At 39.6% G+C, this 19,031-nt stretch overlaps 1 protein-coding gene across 1 annotated transcript in view; it reads left to right on the forward strand.

The window, feature by feature from the left end:
* LOC146482028 (5'-3' exoribonuclease 2-like) overlaps positions 1 to 18,620 on the forward strand; it is a 34,156-nt gene extending 15,536 nt beyond the window's left edge. Inside the window, exons 18-36 of the mRNA XM_085108144.1 lie at positions 325 to 382; positions 621 to 670; positions 1,298 to 1,360; positions 1,967 to 2,125; positions 4,427 to 4,483; positions 4,959 to 5,050; positions 5,218 to 5,311; positions 6,348 to 6,398; positions 6,949 to 7,056; positions 8,183 to 8,272; positions 8,629 to 8,701; positions 9,861 to 9,944; positions 11,040 to 11,140; positions 12,250 to 12,329; positions 13,292 to 13,348; positions 14,241 to 14,309; positions 15,495 to 15,620; positions 16,465 to 16,870; positions 17,452 to 18,620. Of these exons, the coding sequence (XP_084964270.1) occupies positions 325 to 382; positions 621 to 670; positions 1,298 to 1,360; positions 1,967 to 2,125; positions 4,427 to 4,483; positions 4,959 to 5,050; positions 5,218 to 5,311; positions 6,348 to 6,398; positions 6,949 to 7,056; positions 8,183 to 8,272; positions 8,629 to 8,701; positions 9,861 to 9,944; positions 11,040 to 11,140; positions 12,250 to 12,329; positions 13,292 to 13,348; positions 14,241 to 14,309; positions 15,495 to 15,620; positions 16,465 to 16,870; positions 17,452 to 17,505 (1,872 nt within the window). The 3' untranslated portion in view covers positions 17,506 to 18,620. The remainder of the gene's footprint in view (positions 1 to 324; positions 383 to 620; positions 671 to 1,297; positions 1,361 to 1,966; positions 2,126 to 4,426; positions 4,484 to 4,958; positions 5,051 to 5,217; positions 5,312 to 6,347; positions 6,399 to 6,948; positions 7,057 to 8,182; positions 8,273 to 8,628; positions 8,702 to 9,860; positions 9,945 to 11,039; positions 11,141 to 12,249; positions 12,330 to 13,291; positions 13,349 to 14,240; positions 14,310 to 15,494; positions 15,621 to 16,464; positions 16,871 to 17,451) is intronic.
* Positions 18,621 to 19,031: the final 411 nt, after the last annotated feature.

The raw sequence follows: 19,031 nt of genomic DNA on the forward strand, positions 1-19,031 counted from the left end.
CCTGTTGACTTAATTGATACTGTAGTTCAGTTGGTAGAGCAATGCACTGGTATTGCAAAAACCATAAAAAGGACAGAAACTACAGAAACAATGCTAGTCTTGAAAACAATAAGGAACTTGCTTCACAATAATCCTATTAAATTGTAAGAAGCACTAAAGAGCTTCATGATTCCAGTAATTTTGTCATTTTTTAGTCAAAACAATCTCTTATTGTCTGCCCTTTTTTAGTGCAACAGTGAATGCCTTGTTAAAAACACTCACTGAGGTTTGATCTTAGAGAATCATACTGTTTTGTTGGTGCTTCATAATGATCCTGTGTTTCAGGGATACCTTGCAAAGCATGGAATTGTGGATCTAAGCAGAGTACAGATGGTTCTTCAAGGTGTGTACATGTAAATACAGTTTTTTTTTGTCAAATTCACTTAGTAAGTAAGTAACTTTATTTCAAGTCAATAACATGGGGAGTGGTAAACCAATCTACTGAGTCAGGGGCTCATGTAAAAAACACTCCACTATTAATTAAGAAGTAAATAGCTTTACTACATCGAATTGTTCTTGTTGCAATTAATGGTGGCATTAACTATCAAGGCGGAATCTTTTTCATATTTTGGTTTTCTTAGAACTTGGTTACGTCGAAGATGAGATTTTTAAGAAGCGTCAGCAAAATGAAGTGAGTAGTCCATTTAGAAGACATGTGCTACTTTATGTTTTAATTAACAATAATGAAAACATACAGTAAACATCCATGTTTACTGGCTTACTTAATGTGTACCCAGTAGATGTTTATATCTGTCTGTTTAGCTCAATCAGGCTGATGTAAAATTGTACAAAAGTGGTAACAAACATTGTAGTATTGTGTCAAAGGAAATTTTAATTTTAAGAATTCTTCATTACCTCTGAAATGGGGTTTTCTAACTTGAGATGCAGTAGTGCATTAATGAATGATGTACATGTAGGGTATTCCTAGGAGAGAACTCACACTCAAGCTACCCCTGTTAACTCCCCTCCCCCCTGCCTCCTGCATGCCCTCCCCCCCTCTCCTCCACCACCACCACCACCATTTCCTACATCCCGCCCTGGCCCAATGCACTGACTGAACTAAAGCAAGTTGTGATTAGCTAGTGACTTTTATCTCTTGGATGAGGTTATAAAGTCTTCCACAAAAATCATGCATTGATTATCTATGGGTAAATACGGTATTGGTGTATTAAATCCAGTGACAGAACATTTAGCTGGTGCCTATTTTCTTTTTCATACTGCCTTATTGAAGTCTAATTTGTATCATTTTGTTTTATAGCTGGCATATAGAAAACGCCTGAAGGAAAATAAAGCAAGGGAAGCACAAAAAAGACAGAGGATGGTAATTATGTTTTCTTATTGTATGTATGTGTATTTAGAGCTACAATCGTCGAAAAAAATCTTGGGAAGATTCCAAAGTTCTACTTCGATTCGACCTTCCTCCCCTCCCCTGTTTCAATGTTGAGCTTCAAAAGTGAATCTTTACGCGTATATGAATTGTGGAGAATCCAACATTGAACAGGGGGGCAGGGGGGAAGGGGAACCAACAAACAAAGGCCTTAGCATACGAAAGTAATAAATGTGCCGATATCTTTATTTCATACCCACTTTCTGTTGCCTTGTTGAGTAACCTTCCCAAAACATTTTGTCGTTGATTGTAGGTGCTTTCGCTAAGAAATTACATAGATTTTATGTACAGTGGTCTGTTTGCTGTCAAATCACTTTTTGCTGTGGAGCAAACAACTTTCCACTCAGTAAGGTTTTTGTTTGAATCCTTCATTTGATAGATATGTATTGCCATAATTTATAGACAGCGTACTGTTTGTTTAGCTTATACTTTATTGGTTTTCTGCTGCAATACAAACAGTACTAATCTCCCATAAAAATTTCTAGTGTTTATTCCTTTATGCCTCACACTGATATTTGTGTATCTTGATGTTGATAACAGGATGCACCTCTATGGACTCCCAGTGGTCAATTCAGCCCTAACGCCATCACTAACACTCCTTCACCAATTGTATCCCCACGACAAGAGGCTTACGCCATGCGGAAACAAGCCATGTCTTACAGTTCTGGTAACACAGTGCCACAAAATGAAGCAAATAAGGTATACCTCATTACAGGAAATTATGCTGGTAGATTTAGAGTAGTCTCTCATTTCTTAAAATAAAAACTAACGATATTAGAAACGAACAATGTTTCGCTGTCCTTATGACAGCATTGCCAAGTTCAATGTCAGTTTCAAATGCGTTGAAGTATTTATGAATATAATAAGTGAAAATATCCGAGAAAAATGCAGTGAAGTATTATTGTATTCATAAATACTTCATCGCATTTGAAACTGTCATTGAACTTGACAATGCTGACAGCGAAACATGATGTAAATGTAAAGTCTTTATTTACCGAGGGTAGCACAAAATAGCGTTGATAAAAACACTAGCAAACAAGCACACTGCTAGCAGAGCGTTTCTTTTGCTTGCTCGATTTTAAAAGACAAAAGGAGGCTCTGCTCGCAGGGTGACAAACAAGTGGCTCTCCTAACAATACAAGATAAAATTAAAATAACATATAATAAATTAAGAATAACACTACAATACACAATAATATTAAAATATACAATTTGAATAAGAAAACAGACTAAACATACAAGTAACTAGCGATATAAGAAATGTTCGTTTCTAATATCGCTTGTTTTTATTTTAAAATGTTACTCAAAAACGTCCCTCATTTTTTTGTATGTTATATTTATAATAAATAAATTAAGGGCTGGGAATACAACAGACCTAAATGTATTTGAGTTTGCGTTTGGTTGTTTTAGCTCAGATTTACCAGAGGTTTTGCATGTGGCCTTGAATTCCTTCAGGAGACGTTGCTGTAATGTTTTATCCGCTGCGTTGTACTTCGTTTTGTGATAAAAATGGCGATCTTGTCCATAATCATAGGTTTTTGTTGTACACAAAGCACAAAGCAGTGGATAACATATTGGGGCAACGTTTCCTGAAGGAATTCAAGGCCACATGCAAAAACTCCTGTGAATCTGAGCGAAAACAACAAAACGCTATCTGAAATGCACTTGATATTAGGTCAGTTAGGACCTCTTCGTGTGAGCCCTGTCGACTGGGCTGGCTCGGTTTCCGAGATCTCGCCTCGCCACTCTTTTCTTTACAAAAATTTTGATGTGTTCATATGAGAAGGCGGGCTGGCCCGGTTACCGAGATCTTGGTTTTTGCGACCGAGATCTCGGTAACCGAGCTGGAAATTTATCCCATACGAGCACTCCAGCCCTGATACCGGGACTGTCCGGGACGAAACATTTTCAACTGTGCATGGCTTGTAAGGTCTCTGACAAGTCGGAACGCGGTTCCACAGGTATTTTGGGGGCGTTTTGGACATTTTTCATCTCGGTAACCGGGATTAAATTTCCCATATGAACAGAACACAAAATTCGTCCCACCTACTAGGCCAGCCCGGTTACCAGGCTCATATGAAGAGGCCCTTATGCTCCCAGCCCTTCAAATGAAATGCTTGATTGCATGCAAGAATTGTTTCTTGCAAGGGAGGAGCTGCATCTTCTTGCAGGAGGTGACTTTCATGCACGCTCACATGTTTTGCTTACTTTGTTACCCCTAAGAAAAATAAGAGTCTACTTGAATGTAGCTTATATGCTTTGGTAATGAATGTCAAATTAATGTGAAATGAGGTGAAAATTTAGTATGAAATAAAGAAATTAAAGTGAATGTCAGTTTTTGGCGATATTCCTCAGCAGGGGAGAAGGAACTTAGTATATGAAGGAAATAAACGTGAACGAATCCTGAGACGTTGAAGTAAAATAATGGCGTAATGCACAGGAAAAAGCATGCAAGCAGTTTGCTTGCATGCTTTTTCCTGTGCGTTTTCAGAGATTATTGGCTGGAAAGTGGCAGAAGATTTTTAACCAATCACAGAGCACACAAAAGTAAAACTTACTTTAATAGAAAGCCGCTGTGTTACGCTGTGAAGTTAATTGTTTGGAGGTTTGAAGGCTTCTAAGTTTTAAAGGATACAAAAAATACATATTTCCCATTCCAGTGGGAAAGGCGATTATTGCCTTTTTGCCAGCTTCTTTCTTTACCAGCACCACAATCATTCAAGTTTATTTTTTTTTTTGCCACAATAAATAGAATTACAAGAAAGTGTAATAATGATAAAATAAAGGTGGCGAGGAAGCTCCTCCCTCCTATAAATTATGGGCTCTCTCCAGTATTGTGATGAAAATAAATATTTTTAATAATACCACTGCATGATACTATGGATCCAGCTTTACCGTATGTAAGTCTGACGGGGATCATACTAGTTGATGTGTCAGTGGTTAATAAGGTGATGAAATAATGCGCCCTAATTTGTAATGGAAATGCCTTTGACATTGCAGAGTGTTGCAGCCAGTCTAAGAGCTTTTCTGACTACACCCTCGCCAGATGCAAGTATGGTGAGTAGAAGATTTTGGTTGTAAGCCACACTTTGTGATAATTTCTTAAGTTTTCTTTTCAGCTTTAGCGTGTCACTTAACGTAAGGTCAACCTGAGTGTGCCGAATAAATACAATATTAAATGCAGTTAATCTTGCCCTGGGGACAATTTACTCTTTTTGTAGAATCCAGTGAAATCACTTGTCTATTATGATTCTTATTAAGACAGCAAATATCATTCTGAAGGTTTTCTAGTAAAGTTGACTTGTGTAAATTTTTGAAGTTGACGCAAAGTCTTTCTCGTACATGTATTTTCTTAGTTGACACACAAAAACCACGAGTGCAAAGATTTTCACCTGAGACTTAAAAAGATTTAAAATTTCTGAATACTTTCACAATAAAACTTTAACAAGTTCTAAGGTTGTTACGAAAACAACATACGTTTTTTGTTTGGGCATACCGTTTATCTCACCATCATTGTTATTATTTCTTGAAGTCTTCTGCGGCAAGTACACCTAATTCTGTACCATCAACATCAAATAAGAGAAAGGTAGATGATGATGAAGATGAACCAAAAGACGATATCAGGTAATATGAATCATTTAGCATTGTATGCGCTTGGTGGTAAAGCCGCGAGAAGAATGGGGACGAAGTTTTTTCCTCCCTCGTCCCCATTCTTCTCTCAGTTTCGGTGCTCGTTTTCGCCAAAATTCTTTCATTTCTGACTTGTTTGTTGTTGTTGTTCTTGTTGTTAGGTTATGGGAAGCTGGGTGGAAGGGCCGCTATTACAAAAACAAGTTTGAATTGTCTGAGGACGATGAGGAATATGACGACTTCAGAAAGAAAGTGGTGAGATATATTTACATAGTGTTATTCTGTATAAACATACTCTGTTTTTCAGTCAGTGACAGGCATTTTCGGAAAAAAAAAAAAAAAAGAAATCCGAGTGCTCCTATCAGGAGTCGAACCTAAGACCTTCCGATTTCTAGTTCGGATGCACTACCACTGAGCTACAGGAGACTCGTGGGAGCTAAGGCCATTAAACTAGGTTCACGGGCCAATTATTCCTGAAGATCATGAGACGTTCGGAGAATTACCAGTTTGAAAAAATTCTGAACCTTGCGATGCAGTAACCTGTGCCAACATTATGCCAACAAATTTCTGTTTATGCTCTCATAGTAGGTGGCTACAGCTGTATATAGTCGGTGGTAATTTGGAAGATACGTTAACGATTCAGGCTGTTTAAATCAAGTTTTTTCAGAGCAACTGAAATAGTTTATTCAGTGTAGGAGCCAGAATTAAATTCACAATGACGTGAAAGGGACAGCAATGATTAGAGATCTGTGAAAAGCACCCGTTCCTTCATACCCAATGACTTGAAAATCCACAACCGTAATCGTTTGGGTTGACCAAGTTTTTCAGCATGCATAGGCACTGTGGATGAAAGATTGAAAAGTAGAAAAGCTTCTTGCAGTTATCTACGCAATCAGACTATTGCGGATAAAACTTAAATTTTTTTTTTCCGAGCTTGAACGGAATTTGAATCCATGACCTCTGCGATGCCGGTGCAGTGCTCTACCAACTGAGCTTTGAAGCCAACTGGGAGCTGGGCCTATTTTGAGTTCGTAATATATACCCGTGTAGGATGACTGAATGTGAAAATACATGAAGCATGTATACGCAGTGCAGATGAAACATTTTAAAGAAGAAAAGATTCTCGCGGTTTGTTGCGAAAAAAATCTCTGAAAAAAAGTGTTTTCAGGTTTTTTCGCAACAGTCTTGTTGCGTAGATAACTGCGAGAATCCTTTCTTCTTTACAAAGTTTTTCAGTTTGATGTAACTTGCCATTTATTCTAGTCTAACAGTCGCTGTTTTTTCTCCCAAGGCTGATGCTTATGTGGAAGGGCTCTGCTGGGTTTTGCTGTACTATTACCAAGTAAGTTTCCTTTTTAAATTCTCACATTTCTTGTTTCATTGCAGTTTGTGGTGTATTTGTATTCTGTGCGACACTTACCAGTAAAGTAATGACGATGAAGACAATGACAATGAAATTCAAAAAATGCCATGTTTCTTAAAGCAAGTGTCATTTGTAACTTGTGTACTTCTCTTTAGCTTGTTAGATGGGCCGTTCCGTATCTACAATGCAGGGATATTTGGCGATGCCAAGTTTCCTTGTACCTACGAATGCTTGGTCTTGTCAACAGAGTTGATAAGGCAATTTGGCGACCGTAAAGCTGCTGACATTGCAAGCGTTAGCCCGGCTGTCGTCGATTCGCTCTGACGAATGGCTAACGCTCCAAACGTGAGCACTCGAATCTCTTTACGGAGGCCAAATTACCTTAGTTATCAACTCTGTTGATAAACCAAAGATTTGCTTCTATTTCCTCACCGACGCAGCTCCACAGTTTCTTTGAAAACTAATCCACAATTTTTACTCAGGATTTTTGTCTCGCTTTGTAAAGCAAACTTTCCTCTTTTCTTTGCAGGGTTGCCCATCATGGAAGTGGTTTTATCCATATCATTACGCGCCATTTGCGTCTGATTTTCGTGATATTGCTTCGCTTCCCAACTCATTTGAAAGTGGAACGCAACCGGTAGGGAGACTGGGAATGATTTCATTGACATTTCTGTAAAGTAAAAGTAATTTATTTAATATCAATAACACGGAGAGTGTTTGCGCAATCTCCCGAGCCAGAGGTTTGTGATAAAGTGCTTGGCAATAATCTAGACAGAATTGTAATTTGGAAATGTTGGTTTTTGGGTTGGAAAACTGGAGTACCCGGAGAAAAACCTCTCGGAGCAAGGACGAGAACCAACAACAAACTCAACCCATTTATGACGCCGAGTCCGGGAATTGAAATCGAGAAAGATGTTATCTTGACTCAGTGCAATTGTCAGCTCTATTTTTCTCTTGAAATATTGGTGTGTGATGTACAAATGCCTGACCCACAAATACGGTCGTGAAGTGCCGATTACTGACCTTGGGTATGAGGCATGTAAGCCCTCCTTGCTAATCCTCGCACTCGGGCCAATAAGGACCCAGTGGGCCTGTAATTTTAGGGGCCCTTTTTCAAGAAACTGGGCCCAAGAAAAGGGGCCTCCAAAAATGTATTTGGACTTCTTTGCACAATCCATTCAGGAGCAACTCAAGAAAGTGCAGAATACGAACACAGAAACAAAGAAGAGGAAGGCAATTGAGACAGTAACAGGCTATAAATTTCGAAGAATAGAGCGGCGGTCAAATCAATCTTATCGTCAGTGATGTTTTCGAACACTTTATTTCCGAACGTAAGGACTTATCCTTGGGCACAATTTTGTGCGCCCTATTTGAAGCGCCAGCGAAAATCCTGCAAAGCCGCGCTGTAGAATAAAGCCTCGAACTAGCGTTAAAACAGTGGACTGTCTTGAAATCTAGACATCTCTGGGGGTCCACCTGGGTCATACTGTATTCACACACTCGGGGGAATGTGAGTACGGGGGGAGGGGGGGGGGTATGGGGTACAGAGGGGTAGGAACCTGGGGAGATAGGGCCTAAGAACTTTACGAGTGGTGGTGGTGGGGGGGGGAGGGGGTGGCGGGTTTCGTTTATAACGACCCCCCTGTTATGATATAAAGAGCAGAACCCTTGGCTTTTGTAAGCTTTGGGTTTCTATTGTACTAAGTTTTTTAAACCAGGTGTTAGAATCAAAATTTTGTGGCATTCAATTTTGTGTTTTTAAGTTCAAGCCCCTGGAACAATTGATGGGAGTTTTTCCGGCAGCTAGTGGCAAGTTTCTGCCTCCAACATGGAGAGAGCTCATGTCCCACCCGGTAAGTAAAATGCTCGTCAGAGAGGAATGTTTTCTTCTTCAGTAAGATTGTTTTTGTTTTTCCTTCGTCTTAATTTGCTTTTCTTTGTTTTGTTTGTTTGTTTGTTTGTCTTTTTGTCTTTTTAACCCTTTAAGCCCTAGCAGTGATCAGCATCAAATTTCTCCTTGTAATATCAATGCTTTTTCAACCTCTCAGGTCATGAGAATTAAGGATATGATCACCCGAGGTGAATTTTCTTGATATTTTGATAACGTCTCCCAAGTACATCTATAAGAAAAGTATGGGAACAAGATATGAGAATTTGGTCGTTGTTATTAGGGGTTAAAGGGTTAAGTTGCAGTTATTTTGCTTTGCAGGATTCTTCAATAATCGACTTTTATCCTGTGGACTTTGAAATTGACCTCAACGGGAAGAAATACGCCTGGCAAGGTATTGTAATGATGCAAGAGTACAAAAAGCTCTTCTCTCTTCTCTTTCCTCCGCTTTTCTATCCTCTTTTATTGAAGGTTGTAACCTTTACTTCGTGTAAATTGCTTAAAACAAGCCTGCAATTGTTAGGATGTTGTCAAACGTAAACGATATAATGTTTTCTTTTAGTTATTGCGTTCGACGTAGAAAGAACGCACTCCTAATGCAGATTGAGGTCGATATTATATGGGACAATGTTGATTGAATGAATGGATCTTGGGATGTATATCTGGCATCCCCCGCAGATTTTGCAGGGGCGAATGACGTCATCATCAACTTGGGAAAGTAGAGAGAGCCTGCGATCGAGATCATCAAACGCACTCCATAATCTTTGATTATTGCTAGTTTTAGCTTTTCAATTTCTAGTTTTGAGTAGTTAATACATTCCGTACTGTCAACTTTGGTCACATTTGTGAAATTAATGAGTACTTCTGAGGAGCAGGGATGGCGTAGTGCAACCTCGTTCCCAGGGTCTCTCCTCTTCACGTCCCAGGGAGCGAGAGAGGGGACATGAAGAGGAGAGACCCTGGGAACGAGATTGGGCGCAATGGTGACAGCACTCGAGGAATGTGAGCAGTTTGGCTCTGGTCGTGATGCAAGAATTGAGAATAGTGCGAACAACGAGAGGCCAAGCCGCAAGCCACGAATAACGCGGCTCACAGCTTGGTGATCGCGCCATTCTCGATTCTTGTATCACCTCACTTACTTTAATAGAGAAAAACTGACTTCTCAAAGTGTACAAGGTCCTCCCACCAGTCTGTCCTTGGTTCAGATCCTAAAATCGACCCCATATTTGGGCCGAGTTTGTTGTTGGTTACCATCCTTTCTCCGATTGTTTCTTTCCGGTCAGTTATCCAGTTTTTCACCCTTCATTTAAACCCACATTTGTAAATTTCAATTTCAGTTCGAAGTTGAAGTGTCATAGATTTGTCACTTATGACATTTAGTTAACCTCGTGAAGCAAACTCAATTTATTTATGATTTTTTGTTGCCGCTAAAACGGTGAAATACTAACAAAAAGGGGGCACGAATTCCAACTCCCTTAGATAAAAACTGAAAGATACAAAAATTCGTTTATAAACAGATGTCTTATTAAATTTGTGCTGTGTTTGTTTTTCAGGTGTAGCTCTATTGCCGTTTGTGGACGAGAAAAGACTCAAATCTGCTCTTAGTGAAGTTTATCCTGATCTTACAGACTTGGAAAGTAAGTTGCATTTATTAACTTCTCCACTTCCAGCTATATAGCAAAAACTTCTAAACCTCTTCTGTTGAAAACTTATAAACATTAAAAAGAAAGTGCATCTTCAGAAGGCAGCATAGCTGATTGGATCGAGCGCCAAACTGGTAATCCTGAATTCGCGGGTTCACTTCCCGCTTTGTCCCTGCTAGATGGAGTTGTTTCACACGTTCAACTTTTCGGTCACGCGAGTATATAGCCAGCTATTCCGTCTACTGGTCGGTGGGATTTTTTACCTGATTATTTGAGTGGAGTACCCGTAGCCTAGCGTCGTGTAGCTAAGCGTACGCCCATTTATAAACAATGCTTTTAGATTTTAAATTGACATTAATGGTTAGTATATTCAAAGATGACCGTCATCATCATCATCATCATCATCATCATCATCATCATCATCACTTTTTAATACACGTAACGCTTATAGCTTCTTCAATGGCAACTGTGTAAATTGAAGACAATCTGTTAGCTAAAGGCATTGCCCTTTAATATACTAGCCAGCCAGAAAGGCTATTGGTAATAGTTTACTAGCCGCGTGCATTGCGGATTTCTTATAAAAGACTGTAAGGGGTTATTGGAGAGCCATTACTTTTCCTGGTATGGTCGGGAAAGTAACGTTTTAAGAGGTAAAAGTCTTACGTGCGGCATTCATAATTTAAAATAAAAGGTAATTTTTTTAGGATCACACAAGACCAGCATCTTAGGGAAGTGGTCAAAACTGCTATACTCGAACAGGACCCTCCCCCTAAACCACAAATAGATGGTAATGTCACCCCCCTTCCTCAACCTCAAAAGATGGTGCCTTTATTGCATAGCCACCCAGAACTAAAAAATGACAATGAGCTTCAAACCTCACTGTTCTTGTTTATCTAGCAATGCTGACTCTCGCTAGCTGAATAGTTCTGTACCAACTCAAATTTTAAAGCAAATAACATTTTGTCAGGAATGTTAAGGAGAATTAGGTGGTGTCTTCGATAACCCCCCTACCCCAGGCAAGGTGGGTCCTCTTCGAACAAACTTGTTATGTCCAGTTCCCTTGGTTAAATTTGTGTTTGCTTATTTCAGAGAAGCGGAATAGTCTTGGTAAAGATCGCTTGTTTCTTCGTCAAGGAAATCCAGTGTTCGACTATTTCGTTGGTTTGTACGAAGGAGATGGCATGAAAGAGGTAAAAGAACTTGGCCATTAATGAATATTTTCCGAGCGTGAACACGCAGTAGTTCGGTTGTAACGTATCCCTATAGGAAAAATGTTTCTGTAATGGGAAGCCTGTCTGATCTCGAGAAAAATGTATCGAGGTTGGCGGCCATTTTGTTTCTCTGTCGCGCAAATTTACCTCGTTTTGATGCAAGAATCTGGCCTCATTTTCATGTGAAGACATGCGGTCTATCAATGGATTGGCATGTCGACCGCAGTTTTTAATCTGTGATTACTATTACTAATTTCAGTTAGTGACGCAGGCTTGCCGTCTGGAAAGAAAAATCGGAATTCTTTTTCCGAGAGTACTCGTGCCATTGACTCATAGAATACATTATTCTCATTTAATCACCAGAGCCGAGTTGTTCAAAGTCCGATAGCACCAATCCTGGGTTTACCGCAAACAAAACCTATTAAGTTGTCATGGAGGTTAACCTGGGTTAGCGCTAATCGTGCTTCGATCAAAACGGCCCTGGTTTACAACATACCATCGAATTTCTTCCATTGTGCATACGCCATTCATCGACATTCAAATCCTACCAGTATGCAGAATATTTGTCACACGAACCTAGTTTAATGGCCTTAGCTCCCACGAGTCTCCTGTAGCTCAGTGGTAGAGTATTCGAACTAGTAATCGGAAGGTCTTAGGTTCGACTCCTGTCGGGAGAACTCGGGTTTTTTCCGAGTAAGCCTGCGTCACCGACTGATAAAATATATCTAGACTGCGAGTTCTCTTTCTATTGCTCGAAAATCCGCTGGGAAGAACGCCAAAAAATAGAACAAGCACGATATTCGAGGGGTGAGTGACGAAGCCGCCAGTAGCGCCCCGAATGTCGTGCTCGCTCAGTTTTTGCCTTCTTCCCCGCGGATTTTCGAGGGAAACAGACTGCTCGCTGACTAGAATACACCTTCCTCAATGTCAGTATTAAGGGATACCATCTTGCTAAGTTTTTTGATAAACGTTTCGTTTTAAATGTTTTTTACAAGTCAGAGTGATACACATTTTTAGATTACACCATCTTGTTTCTTCCATTGTTTGCTCTTGTCAAATATCATGCGGTTTGTTGTATTTCTTTGCAGCCAGTGGATATTGTAACAGACCTGAGTGGGGGTATGTCGGGCAAAGTGGAGCCAGATGATGTTCCTATCTTACCTCACAAGTAAGACACAAGATTGATTGATTTGCTTATTTACGCATTGTCGCTTAAAGGCGAAGTGTCACCTAATTTTACTGTCACTTTGAGTAACCAAAAAACATTTTTGTTTGGATGAAAACGTTAAAATAATGGTTCAGTTTTGTTAACAATGACCTTACTAGTGTACAGAAAATAGTATCAATCATCTTTGGTTGTGGATGGCTAGGATGGAAATGGATTGAAACTTGAAGATTTTGGCCAGTTTTTTTCTAGTTCTTCCTGTGCATTTTGGAAAATTCGCCAAAAAAAAAAAAGGAAGAAACTGTTTATAGTTTATTCTTTAAATGTAAATATATGAAACATATATTTTGAGCTGCGGATGAAAGATCAAATAGAAGAAAGATCCTCGCAGTTACTACGCAATTTAAGCAGTTGCGAAAAGAAAGCCTGAAAAAAAAATTTAGGCTTGAACGGGATTCGAACCCATGACCTCTGCGATGCCGGTGCAGTGCTCTACCAACTGAGCTATCAAGCCAACTGGGAGCTGGTCATATTGTGAGTTCGTAATATACCCGTTCATGAAGGATAAATAAATAAATGTAAGTATATGAAACATATTTTGAACTGCGGATGAAAGATCAAATAGAAGAAAGATCCTCGCAGTTAATACGTAACTTAAGCAGTTGCGAAAAGAAAGCCTGAAAAAATTCAGGCTTCTTTCTCGGAAAAAATTATTTCATATTTTCTTCCCGGTGCTCAGAATAATTTCATGTTAAGAGAAGAGGTTCGTTGTCAAATATTTTAGCTGTTTTGACCGACATACGGCAAAATCTACTCGACAATACAGCTTTAAGGGTGCCATCATTTGTGAACACTGCGTGTTGAAAGTGGGTCGAAAACAATAGGAAAGTTGAGGAACTATGACTGTACTTTCCAAAACATGATAGGCGCTCACAAACTGTTGTAACCTTTTATTTTTTTTCCAGAACTGTTCCATCGCCCATTCCTCAACTTTACGATTTGAGGGACAATCGAACCATCAGGTAAGGAACAGAAACCTTTCGTCATGATTAATTTCGTGATCAGCCATTTTGTTTGTTTTTGTTTTTGTTTGTCAAAACTTGATGGCGATGTAATGTGAGGTTGTTAGGTAACTTGTCAAATGTTTTTCTCTTGCACGCCACTGGTCAAAACGTGTCACGTGATACAACATCTTCAAAGACTAGCTAGAATACCAGTTGATACCGAATAATATTCTCCGGCATCAAAGTTCCCATATTCACTATTCTGAGCGATTTGCAAACTAGTAAGATTTCGAAACAAATTTACCTTGTCTAAGCGTGTTTGTTTGTTTTTTGTACTCGTTTGTATGGCAAATTATTATACTGAATTTGGCTGAAGTGTGATACTTTGTCAATTTAATAAATACAGCAGCCTCCGATTAATTTAAATAAATGTACTCGGACAATAGACCAATTCCGAGTTGCTTTGAACCTCATTATGAAAGTGAGGCTAAGTACAAAGTTTTTGTTATGAAAATTAGTTTTCATTCACATGCAAACAAAACTAATTTTCATGTGAAAAGTTTTGCACTTAGCCTCGCTTTCATAGTGAGGTTCACCGCAACTCGGAAATGGCCTATTGATTTGTTGGGACATGATTAAAAATAAATAAATCGCTTAATTTAGGCATCAATGTATTTAGCGTAGACATCCTCCAGATCGAGTTGGAATTTGGAAATGTTGGTTTTTGAGGAGAGGGGAAAACCGGAGTACCCGGAGAAAAAACCTCTTGGAGCAAGGACGAGAACTTTGTTTAAGATGCGTTCTCGGAACATGGAGGTTCCTGTTCATTTATGATGACTAAGTTCCTTTGAATGTGTTGAACAGTGTGATTTTAATTGGTTGTATCGTTCTTTTCTGTTTAATATTTAAGTGTGTTGTTCACCGATCCCGTTTATGAAGAGGGTCACATTTTTAAAGCAGACATTTTGCCTAAAGCAGAGTAAGTGGTTATTCATTTATCGTATCAAGGGGTGTTAGCCCGAGTTGGGAGGGGGGGGGGGGGAGGTGTCTCAAGAAATGTTTTACGGGAGGCTCCGTCCCGAGGTGCAAACCCTTACACATTTTTATTTACCATCTTTGACAGCTAACCCTTTCATATATCCCTTACATAGAAAATGGTGACCCCTTTCACTTACCTACAGCAGACAAGCAGCATCTTTTTCAGTTGTGTCTGTTCGAGATATTTTGAAAGGCCTTTTTAGTCACCGAAATGACAATTTTTCCCTACCTGTTCTATACTTCTATAGCTTCTAAAATCCTTAACCTTTTATATACCTCCATCCTGGAAAAGATACTCCTTTCATGCGTAGCCTCCCTGTAGTGTCCATGTATTCCCCCCGGTGGAGGGGAGGGGAGGGGGGGTCTTGGATACAAGCAGTCGTTTCCTTTGATCCGTCCTGTATTTTAAGGCTGTCAGCTCTTAACACCTCGTTGTTACGGACAAGAGTTGCGGTCACAGCGTAAAGGAATTACTGAAAATAGCTCCCGCTCTTTCGGAATTTCTCCTCTACGGACACCAAGTGGTGGTCCCGAGTGGTGATCATCACCATCTAGTATGTGGTTAATAGTATTTTAGGTTAGTTAGTTTAGTTAGGGATGATTTTGGTTATATTTTATCTTTTATCTCTTTATAATCTTCGCTGAAGGATTTACCGTGTATAAATAAGGTTACCATTGCCATCCTCATTTCACTGATAAAAAAAAAACGTTTTAAGTGTTACAAAGTATTACCCGCCCCCCGCAACAGTCTGGTTGCGTAGATAACCGCGAGAATCTTTTCTTATATATAATCTTTCATCCGTAGTGCGTATACATGTTTCAACTATTTCTGTTGTTAATTTTTGTTTCTTCGTATCTCAAACTGACTTTGGTCTTTCACTGAAAATTTAATGAAGTAAAACTTTCAACCTTAAAGGTAAATAAAGGAAAAATTCAGAATAGGTGAAACCTCAAACCTAACCTAAATCCCTTATAAATGGAATTTAGTTCTCGTGTTCATCATTAATATGACGACGAGGAATACCACGTTGTGTAAACCTCATAAGGTGTCCAAGGTCAGTTTGAAATATGGAAACGAGTGTTATATAAACCTATTTTTGTTCTTGATCTATTTTTTGTATCACAGACCTCCTTCTCGTGTTCTGAAGCCTGAAGGTTATGACAGAAGGACACCATACCGACCTGTTATCGGCATGAATACCAACAGAACCTCCTTTGCACAACTGGGAGATGCTGGCCGACGGATGCTTAAGTAAATGATCAGATTTCAGATTCAGATTTTTATTTATGCACTATTTCAAAAGTTTATTACAAAAGGAAATTACAATACATCACAAAAGTAGCATAAAGACAACATTAAATTACATAAATATCAAAGGAAAAATGTGCGCAGTGACCAAAGGAGCTTAGGCTTTCGAGTTGGTCACTGCCACGTGCAGCTAACTGGCGTATAACGTGCCACTAACTAGTAGAACAGAACAAAAGACAAGAATAATAAGAGTGCATAGAAACATACTACAATTTTTACATTAAAAAAAAGAACAATAGAAATGATAATTAATAGTGAGGGCAGAGAAATCAAATATTCATTGGGTATTGGGTAAGGTACAATTTGTATTGCTTGTAGAAGCTAAAATATGGGAGTGATCTTAGTCCCTCTTAGGAGTAGAGTACGAAAATTTCCAAAATATTAAGAAAAATGTTACCCCTTAATGGCTTATAGCGGTATCAGTTACACAATCGGTAGTTAGAATCGTCTTGCTCAGTGTTATTAAAAGTATTATAAGAACGTGCCCTTCCAGTAGCTTTCGATCGAGTTGTGGCACTCCACGGTACCACAAACTTAGAACAACATTGTACAGCATGATAAACAGCACCACGAGAAAGTACTGCTCAGTAGCTTTCATTTGAATGATCACACTTTAGGATTTCATCCGCTGTCTCAAAAGTTAGAACCACCTTGTACAGCATACTAAACAGCATCACAGGAAAGTAAGGTAGCTTTCATTTGAATATCACAGTCGTGATTTCTTCAACAAATGTTATGAAGTGCAAATAGTTGTGTTCATGTAATAATCATTGTCTTTTTCTTTCAGTTTTCAAAGAGGCGATCTTTTTCGTCCCCACACTCCAGCTAGCTATGTGCCGCCCTTTCGGTCATACTCAGGTCCCCCTCAGAATTATCCCAGGCATGGTTACCCTGCTCATCAACGATCCAATTCGGGCACTCCTTTATCGTCACGTGATTATAATGATGCGAGGCGACCAAACTATGACAGAAGTCGCGCTCCACAGTACAACTCTGGCGGTTACCAAGGAAACCGACCACAGCACCACTCGGGTGGTTACCAGGGCAACCGACCAAGTGCCTGGTCTCATACTTCGCCCTCCTCTCGGGGACCTGGGTCAAGTCAATCCCAGTACTCGCGCGGTAACTATCAACACTCGTCACGTGACCAATGGCATCAGCAGCCCAATCGACAGCAAGGACCACCCGCGAGAGTAAGTCAACATTGACTAATATCTAATTCCACCTTACAGTATCAATTCAATCTCAAACAGGCGGGTAAAGAGAATTCACAAATTTATCAGCAGTGGAGCAGTCTCGATTTAACGCCAAAACAGTGCGAGGCAGTTTTGTAGACGTGTAAAGAAGCTTTGTTCATTATGGGGTCCAGGGGTCCGTTTCTCAAGACTTTCCAAGAGCCAAGAACTTCTTTTCAAATCTTATTTTTATCTATTTGCGGTAGATGCAAACTAGCCCAAAATACTTTTTAATATTGTATCTTTTCTGTATTTCAGCTTTCAAAAATGATTGCAAATCAAATTTCTGGCAAAAAACATGTAAAATAGTTTTTAAAATGGATTCAAGGGCCCGAAGTTCCAAGAAAATCACGCCTGATTACAAACACAACACAAGAGTTGTGCTCTAGTCACCAAACCACCGCGTTCCCAATCTCGTTCCCAGGTTCTCTCCTCTTCCCGTAGAAAGGGACGGAAGAGGAGGATCGTGGGAACGAGGCTGCCTCGTTTCCACTGTTTTAGAATCATCTGATGGCATTTGTTCGACTTTTCGATTTCAGGATGATCGTCGCCATTCGTACCCGCTTTCGAACTACCGCTACAGGCCTTACTAAGAGATCAGAGCCACATTCACTTCTAACGAACCACTTGATGTACCGCGACAGAACAGCAAATACCACAGTCCTTCATCTTCAAGGAAAGAGAACTGTACGAGGAGTGAAATTCACGAAGATGTCGCGTGTTCTCGTTAAGCTGTCTTTATGGTTTAAGACTGTTAAATGGGTTCCATGAATGTAGCCACGTGACCGTTAGACTTATCGACTGATCAGTTGATATCGTTTTTATGTTTGACCTGGAGTCAAGTATTTGTCCTTTTCGAAGAAAGATATTAGCATACATGGGCCAAGACTCAAGAATTGCTGGACAATTTGTTTTGAAAGTGAAGAATATCCCTTTGACCACAATGTTTGTATGAACTCCGAGGAGTAAGAAATGACAATTGGACAAATGTTCTAACCTCTCCATTTCTAAACAAAAAATCCCAAAAAGGAAACCACGCACACACAAACAAACACAGGAAAGTAGTGCAGATTCACACAATATTCAAATCAGGGTTTAAGAGTCATTAGAATTGTTGAACTTCCGAGCAATTCGGAAGAGTAATTATGGAAAAGATTTGAATCAACGAAAACTGCGTGTAAGATTTGAGAACACGCGCGAGATTCAAGAACGCGCGCGCGAAGGGTGGTTAGGAAAAGGTCATCCCCGCGCGCTCAAAACTCCTTTCATAAATTTGTTCTTTCGCCTTTTCTCTATCGCGAAATAATGATCATGTTTGACAGAAATTCCAGAATCGTGAAACCAGTTTTGTTCTGTTTTTTTCGACTTATAACCAATTTATTTTATTAAATTGTTTGGGCGGTATTTTTAGTCCAGAAAATTGTATTACAAGTGTAATTGGCGGGAATAAGAGTAACTTACATGAAAGCTATTCCACCTTTTTGCTTTGGGATAGTCGAGCGAGAACAACACGTGAGCACACGCAAAAGTTGTCTCACGCGTGGAGACTTATCCACGCGATCACGTGTTCTTCTCCATCGGGACTTGACATCCCTGAACGAAGAGAGGCATTTTTCGACGTCTAGATTTCGAGTTTCTTTGTAAATTATTTATCGTCAGGTTTATCTGCTGCTTTATCGTTCGTAATAAAACACTCTATTCTTCTTTACGTAATAAAACTGTGTTGTCTAACTGTAGTTAAGCGGGAGAGCGTTCTTGCACTTTAGCTAATATGACCACAGACAGCCCAACTGAGTAGGTAACTGTGGTATGAAATATCCAAGGCTCAAAAATGAACTTTTTGACGTTTTGCGTTCCGTTTACACTGAAACGTCGTTTTTCGTCACCGGAAAGGAACGTTTGACAATTTCCTTGCCAAAAAACTTTTTGGTTTGTTTAAGATCGCTATTTGCTAGGTATGATGTGTACGACTTGATGGGGGAAAAGTGAGCTTTTCGAAAACGCTGACGCCATTTGGTACTATCGATCCTTTCGACGGAAAACGCCCTTTAAGTGTGGAGGAAAGGTTAGAACGGGCAAAAAAAGTTGTTGGCAAATCTCTTCTCTTGGCAAGGCGAAA

Source organism: Pavona decussata, unplaced genomic scaffold (assembly GCF_977016875.1).
Source record: "Pavona decussata unplaced genomic scaffold, jaPavDecu1.1 SCAFFOLD_48, whole genome shotgun sequence".
Lineage (NCBI taxonomy): Eukaryota > Metazoa > Cnidaria > Anthozoa > Scleractinia > Agariciidae > Pavona > Pavona decussata.